Source organism: Terrapene carolina, unplaced genomic scaffold (assembly GCF_002925995.2).
Source record: "Terrapene carolina triunguis isolate 2854851 unplaced genomic scaffold, T_m_triunguis-2.0 Scaffold33723, whole genome shotgun sequence".
NCBI lineage: Eukaryota > Metazoa > Chordata > Testudines > Emydidae > Terrapene > Terrapene triunguis.
In genome coordinates, this window is record NW_020698074.1 from 6,361,097 (window position 1) to 6,369,094 (window position 7,998).

A 7,998-nucleotide genomic window follows, 5' to 3' on the forward strand; every position below is an offset into this window, starting at 1 on the left:
ACAATGGTACAGGATAACTAAAAACAATTTCATTCATGAGTCCTACAATAGTAAACTGTGGAGCCATGGGACTTCTGTTGTTGTAAGCAAAAATCCAGCATTAGTGCTTTTTCTCTCCAAACTATAATAGTCTTTCTTTTTTAAACTGATCTGGTACCTGAAGACCTCCTCTCTGCTGGTGCTCAAGATACATTTGCCAAGGTTTCTCTGTTCCTTAAAGTACCTAGTGCAGGAATAAAACCACACACTTCACCTGGGATAATCTAGTACTCTAAAAATGGTCAGATCGCTTGCCTCTGCAGATGTGCTTTACATATCTGGGCTAAACATACCAACTACCTAAAAGCTTTTCAATTCAAAGAGTGCTAACATTTCTGACTACTGATAAAAGCATGTTTTAAAATGTCATCTTATTTAGGGAGTTTTCCCCTTGATATTTTACATACCCTTAAGCAGTAAATATGAAGGGCCTGATCTTGTTCCCACAGAAGTCACTGGCAAAATTTCTATCAATTGTGATGGATGGCATTGGTTCCGTTGGATGCTTCTTCACTTGATATACACATAAAGTCATCTCTGGGAGAAGGGACTCTTCTTGTATAGTAGTGAGCACACTGGTGTTTCAATATTGGTGTATCTGCTGGAAGCATGGGCTTTTTTGCTTTTATACATTGCATGGCTACATTGGATCTCATCAGTAACATGAAAAACAAACACTAGTGAACACAATATTATGTTTCAAAATAACACATTTAGATTCTGAGTTACCAAATCATTCCAATCCTGAAGAGATTCTGTGAACCACTCAACTTTTATTGCAAGAAGTTTTTTTTCCCCTACAGAAACAGCTTCTACAAGCAAAATTTGAGGTTTAACAGTTGGCTTGTTTATAAACAATTTATCTGTCCCTGAAATAGAGACCTGTTAATGATATGGGATGATGAAGACTCATTCATTTCTAAATTCTATCATGTTTGCATGGAATTGTTTCAAGGCTTAGCGTTCTAATTACCCTTTAGTTACACAAAACCTACTTATGTCCTAGTTTAGCTTGGTAATGTTTTAATAGGTTTATACAAACAACTGTTAAAACCTATATTATCTCATGGCTTAACTGTAATGAATACTCTAATCAAGGTTTTTAGGTTTAGCTAAAAAACACTATTGGTGGATATATTGTCTTGTGGTTATGTTTTCCCCTTTTACCAGGGGGTGGGGGTGTGTGCGCATGGGTGGGTGGGTTAAATACATTTGTAAGCAAAGGAGAGTTCAGATGGCATCCAAGTGCCTCCTAATACTGAGGACAATAGATTACATGCACATAGCCAAACCTTGAACATGAATCTTTCTAGATGGCTATACAAATAGCATCCCTGCTCATACCCTAGAAAAGTAAGGGCTTGTCTATACTGCGAAGTTAATTCAGATTAAGTTGGATGTGAATTTAAAGTGGAGTAGCTATTCCTGATTATTCCTGTGCAGACTTTGGGAATGGATTAATCTTATTTGGAATATGGCACTCTTATTCCAGATAAGAGCATCCAGACATGGAGTTCATCAGGGATAGCTCCTTGTGTAGATAAGCCCTTATAAGTGGAGTCTGAAGATCAATAACACTTTTGACAGCAAGTGGCTGTTGGCCCTGGTATTTAGGGCCACTCTGGCCACTCTTCCAATGACAGATGTCAAAACCATTCTTTGCTAATCTCTTGGTGTTGTTGATTTGTTTGTACTGGGAACAAAGCTGTTGAGCTGCATCAAAATTAAATAACTAAGTTAGGTTTTTTTGTTTTTTTTGCAGGTTCCCTTTTTGTCTCCTTTGGAAGGCCATATACATCTAAAACTAAAATGTCAAGTAGACTCCTTTGTGGAGGAAAAAGGATTTTTGGTAGGTAATTTGCTCACTGTTTGCTAAATCACTCTGACTTACATTAAGTAAAACAAGCACATTTATTTTCTTGTCAGTAACCAAAACAGGCTTAATAAATGTTCAGGTTGAAATGATTCCACTCTACCCATATATTTTGATTTAAAGTAAAATTTGTAAGACCGGTTTAAGATATTTTATTTGCCTAGCTAAAAAGCAGAGCCTATTGAATTTGCAAAGTTGTCTTAGGTTGAAATTGCTTCGTATCAATATTGCCTTTTGATAGACTGATTTATTTTTTTTTACTCTAATTGTCTATTTTGTATGGTTGTGCCCAGACGTTTTATTGTCATTGCGCCCTTCCATTAATCTCCCTTTGAAGGAGCTAATCTGGCTAGTAAACAACAGTGATATTGGGTGAGATTCTAGAGGCTACCGGAAGCTTTTTTTTGACAACTTGGACTCTTTTTGACCTATTAAAAGCAAATCATATGTAATAGAATGTATTCTGTTTTGTGAACAAACAAAACTTTTTTAATGTACTCATTATGTTCTCCTAGCTTTTGGCTCAGAGCAGGCAAGTTACTCTCATTGTGTCAGAAACAAAGTGTTTAAAATCAACATCTGTAAAACCAAACCTTAATCAATCTGGCCTTGGTTGTTTAAATGTAGCTGCCATTCCAACCTAGTGAAATGCATTATTACATTTGTATCCAGCAGATGGCACTAAATGTGTTGCAAAAATGCCTTTGCAAAACACAAGTGTCTACTATAATTTGATTAATTCCTAGTCCAAGGTCGGTCTTCCTTTCCTCTCTATATAGATAAAATTGGAGCTTACAGTCTACCTCTTAGAATCCTCTTCATCAGTTTGATCTGCAAATTATTGCATGCTTAGTTATCTATGCCCCCACTTTCCTTAACAGCCTCTTTTGGGTTAACATTAAACTTCTATTTTCATGTAGTTAAATGGATTGCTATACTATGCTAAGCACAAACAATAATATTTACGTTTTCACTACACTCTTAAAAGCCTTCGAGAGTGGGCTCTTTTACACTGGCTTCCTGTACTATTGAAATGTGTTGCCTTCTGACTTGCCTAGAAAAGGGTGTGTAATGTGATACAGGAAAACTGCCAATCTTGCCAAGAGAAGTAAATGCTCTGCATAAACTAAAGAAATACAGGGGTGTAGGCTAGCCCAGTATCTGGTCTTCTAACAGTGGCCAATGCCAGGTGCTTTAAAGGGAATGAACAGAACAGGTAATCATCAAGTGATACATCCCTTTTTGCCAGAAGCTAGGAATGGGCAACCAGAGGCTAGGGACACCATCCCTGCCCATCCTGGCTAAATAGCCATTGATGGACCTATCCTCCATGAACTTATCTAGTTCTTTTTTTTGAACCCTGTTATAGTCTTGGCCTTCACAACATCCTCTGGCAAGGAGTTCCATAGGTTGTTTGTGCGTTGTGTGAAAAAATACTTCCTTTTGTTTGTTTTAAACCTGCTGCCTATTAACTTCATTTGGTGACCCCTAGTTCTTGTGTTATGAGAAGGAGTAAATAACACTTTCTTATTTACTTTCTCCACACCAGTCATGATTTTATAGACCTCTATCATATCCCCCTTTTTTCAGCTTGGAAAAGAGATGACTAGTCCCAGTCTTAATCTCTCATCATATGGAAGCTGTTCCATACCCCTAATCATTTTTGTTGCCCTTTTCTGTACCTTTTCCAATTCCAGTATATCTTTTTTGAGGTGGGGCAGCCAGATCTGCACACAATATTCAAGATGTGAGCATACCATGAATTTATATAGAGGCAATATGATATTTTCTGTCTTATTATCTATCTCTTTCCTAATGATTTCCAACATTTGTTCGCTTTAACTGTCCTTGCATGTTGAGTGGATGTTTTCAGAGAACTATCCATAATGACTCCAACATCTCTTTCTTGAGTGGTAACAAATAATTTAGACCCTATCGTTTTGTATGTATAGTTGGGATTATGTTTTCCAATGTGCCTTACTTTGCATTTATCAACATTGAATTTCATCTGCCATTTTGTTGCCCAGTCACCCAGTTTTGTGAGATTCCTTTGTAACTCTTTGCAATCTGCCTGGGACTTAACTATCTTCAGTAGTTTTGTAACATCTGCAAATTCCCCTCCAATTTCTTATTTAAGCTTACTTGACTCCTCACTCAGCCTATCGTAACATGGCCAAATTCTACATATTAGTATGTTAAGTTAGCTTCTGATTTTTGTGTAACTCTGATCGGTTAATGTTTTTAATTACTCCTATATTGCACTCTTACAGTTGCATTTTGCTGAACCTTTTCAGCCAGTGTCTGTCCTAGGTCAGTAGTTTTCAACCTTTTTTTCATTTGTGGACCCCTAAAACAATTTTGAATGGAGATGTGAACCTCTTAATTTGAGTCATAATCTGCAGACCCCCAGAAGTCCATGGACCACAGGTTGAAAACCACTATTCTAGCTAACACTTTATATTCTAGCACTGAATTGCAAGCATTTCAAATGTTTATTAAAAAGTTTATCTTTTAAACTAACTTCTTAACTTTATTTGTTTTTTGAAATATTGGGGGTAGCAGCACTCTAAACATAGGATTAACTTCTAGATTGCAGATGTGTTTTTAAAAAATAAAAAAGCTCAATTTGCATATCAAGAGCTTTTTCACACAATAAAGCTTATTACATTAATGGATGTGAGGTCTGTGGAAGGCAACCTGGTGTCACATCATGGTCATTACAAATGCCAGCTCTTAGCAGTGAATCGGATCTTGTGAAAAGCCCTATACGAGAATTAAGTATGGTGAGAAGACAAAGCATGTTTTAATATTATGGGGAGGGATGGGAGGAAATGTCACATGTATAGTGAATTCTAAATGCTGGTAGTGGCCAATCCTATCCTCTGGTTCCTAAATGCATAGGGACACCATGACACTGCCAGATTTCAAAACCTCAGCATGCTGGGTGCTAAACTCTTGAAAATCTGTCCTACTGTGTCTAAAGGCAAGATCTAGCCTCTGATTTACTACAGCCTTGACTATACACAAATTGAATATACTAATATCATTAAAGCGGTATGCTCCCTGCGCTCTTCCTGCAAAACAAACAAACAAACAACAGTGGTCGATATAAAGGTGCTTATACCAGTATGATTAACCAACGTAGTTTAAACCAGGATAAACTAGGTGTGTAGAACATGTCTAAGTCTCACAGGTCACTTAATTTTTCTTTTTAGACTATGTTTGAAGATGTTAGTGGATTTGGGGCTTGGCATCGGCGCTGGTGTGTACTTTCTGGAAACTGCATCTCTTATTGGACATATCCAGATGATGAAAAGCGAAAGGTAATGTAGTTTATGATCCACCTATTATATTGCTTTATATGGGGGTTCTTAATCTGCAATATTTCACAGTATCTGTTTTCCCTTAATCCTGCATTCATTTTTTACTGATGCAGAGTTAGTCCTTAGAAATCTAAGCTCTTAAAGCTTTTTGTGGTAGGGTGTGCAAGATAACTCTTCTCTCAATTTGATTCTGTATAACCCAGGACAAAAATGGAGAGTCAGATCCTGAAGTTGGTAGCAGTTTCCATGGTAGTGGGGCACGAGGTCCTCATTTTCTCTATTTAATTTTCAAGATTTAAAGCTTTTTCTGTTAGTGATCTTGTCTGATGATGATGTGTCTTGTTGTTCAATTTAAAAGAGGTGATGTAACATCCCCTGACAACTCTAATAAGCAAGTTTCATTTAAATATGTGGATTGCCTCACAAGTTTGTCAGAAAGAACAGCATCCTTAGCCTGACAAACCCCATCAATAAAGCCTATTTTAAAGCAGTATGCTTTGCCAAAGTAGGGGCCCAACTGTATTTATAGCATGATTTACTGCCTATGGAATTCACCAAACCATGTTACAACTGAGGTGTGTAGTTTTGCAGCTCCTTAATATGGCTGAGTGTGTGGTGCTTAAACACATATCTTGTAGACAGTTTGAGTTTCTCTTTAGCTAATGGCCCAAATCAGAAAGGTTCATCTCTCATTGAGGAGCCAAGAGGGGTCCAAATCAGTCTGGTTCTACATGTGTATGTAAATGTTTTCAACTCCTGAGGGCTCCCTTCAAGGTGTTTTCTGACTCACTTAGGTAGTTTACCATTAAAAGATTAATTTATTGTCAAAGCACAAATTTCCTCTTAAACTTCTGGGACAAACACTGAACCCCTTGGGCTTTCTATGCCAGTCCACATGCATAGATCTAGCATCTCCCTGTTAGCAGAAGAAGACAGTACACTGGCCAGCTTTGCCATAATGTATCATATACTCTTCCTCCCTGCTGGCTGGGAGAGATTATACTCTAATTTACAGCCTGAAAGATGACTTGGATAGGAAAGTTCTCTGTACCTTGCTGTCTAAGGAGCTTTGGGATTGCTTCCCAAACTTCCTTGTATCAAGTCATCCAGGTTGTATCATTGCCTCTTTCTAATAACTGTGGGCAGGGCAGCTATGGTAATAGGTAACGTTATTAACAGCATGTAATTTTTGTTGTAACTGTTGTTGTCACTGTTCTTCCTGTTGGCCTAAACGCAAGGTCTTATGTATACCATGGCAAGAACCCCTAAATTCCGTAGCAGTGTTAACTTACTCTATCTCAAAGTCTTTCATTCCCCACCAGAACTATGGCTCCTGTAACATTAAAATTTGTGAATGATGACTTTAAACAATAGGTCATCTTAGGTTGGCCTTCCTAAGAAAACATCTCCACAGTTGTTTCAGTAGTCCAGCTCAGAACCTTCTTCTCCATGTGTCAAGGGAAATGCCTTAAGTGGCTCATCTGCTCAGCTTGTGAGCCCTACCCTTCTTGTTCTCCTGGCTCCCTATCTGCAAACCTAAACTACAGCTCTGCCTCTCTGGAACAGTGCAGGGATCGTACAATGTAATAAAACTAATTTCCCTTATACCAAATCCTGTGGCTAATCATGCTGTGCACTAAAATGAATGGTGCAGTTTACATCTCAATGCTACTGTTTCAGACTTTCAATAGATTTGGGCAACCATCACTGCATCAGTTTTGGTTCATACTTCCAAAGCTATCTTTGTGACTAATGAGTAGGTTTGGAAGGATTTGATTTTTGTTAATAAGTGTCAATTTCAACACACACACACACACACACACACACACACACACACACACACACACTTTTTTCCCATAGATGATAGGTAAAGTAAGAAAAGTGCTACTTCAGAACTTAGTTTGATTTAAGGATATTTATTTTGTATATTTTGACATGTGATGTTGACAATTGTCATTCAATAATTGTCTGACTCCTTCCCCTCCCCCATTATGTCATTCAACTCTGAAAATTTAAATAGATGCTGGAGCATAGTTCTGTAGCAAGTGTTGAATTCTGCAGCCATGGAGTACATGGCAGGGTAGGGCTTGCTTATTCCACTGTAATATCTTTAGTCTCCCACTCCAGATGTGGCTGTTTCAACTTTTGGGTGAAGTGAACCCTGTTCATGTATGGGTGGAAAATCTGTTCTGGGTTCACGTAATAGGATACCTTTCGGCAAACAGTGCTATGTAGCATTACAAATCCTGTTTGCTATAACCTGACTTTTCCACTAACTTTCAGCATCCTATGGGCCGGATAAACTTAGCTAACTGCACTAATCGTCAGATTGAACCAGCCAACAGAGAGTTCTGTGCCCGACCCAACACTTTTGAGCTAATCACTGTCCGACCTCAGAGGGAAGATGATAGAGAGACTCTGGTCAGCCAATGTAAAGACACTCTCTGTGTTACCAAGTGAGTGAATACGTATGACTTTCTTGTACTTTAAAGTGCTGTAACCTTTCTGCAGAGTATTAGGATTGCTATTAACAGGCGATGATGCTGTTGATCTTCAGAATTTGAATAGGACCATTATCAACTGCTATGTTAAGACACTGAGTGGGTTAATCTTGAGCCATTTTGTTTAGTTCTGTTTTGCTATTCTGCTCACATCCAGTGTTGTGAGAATGAGGAACTGCAGCTCTCATTTTGAGAGCAGTACTAGTGTCCTGTAGTTTGTCTGACAGCACTTTGCATAGCTATGTTTTGTGTGGCAGACTTA

The 7,998-nt window shown here is 38.1% G+C and overlaps 1 protein-coding gene across 1 annotated transcript in view; it reads left to right on the forward strand.

Moving 5' to 3' along the window:
• The window catches only part of LOC112117180 (anillin), a 38,488-nt gene that overhangs the window by 29,418 nt on the left and 1,072 nt on the right, over positions 1-7,998 (forward strand). The window contains exons 22-24 of the mRNA XM_024215081.3: positions 1,802-1,888; positions 5,128-5,235; positions 7,519-7,691. Of these exons, the coding sequence (XP_024070849.2) occupies positions 1,802-1,888; positions 5,128-5,235; positions 7,519-7,691 (368 nt within the window). The remainder of the gene's footprint in view (positions 1-1,801; positions 1,889-5,127; positions 5,236-7,518; positions 7,692-7,998) is intronic.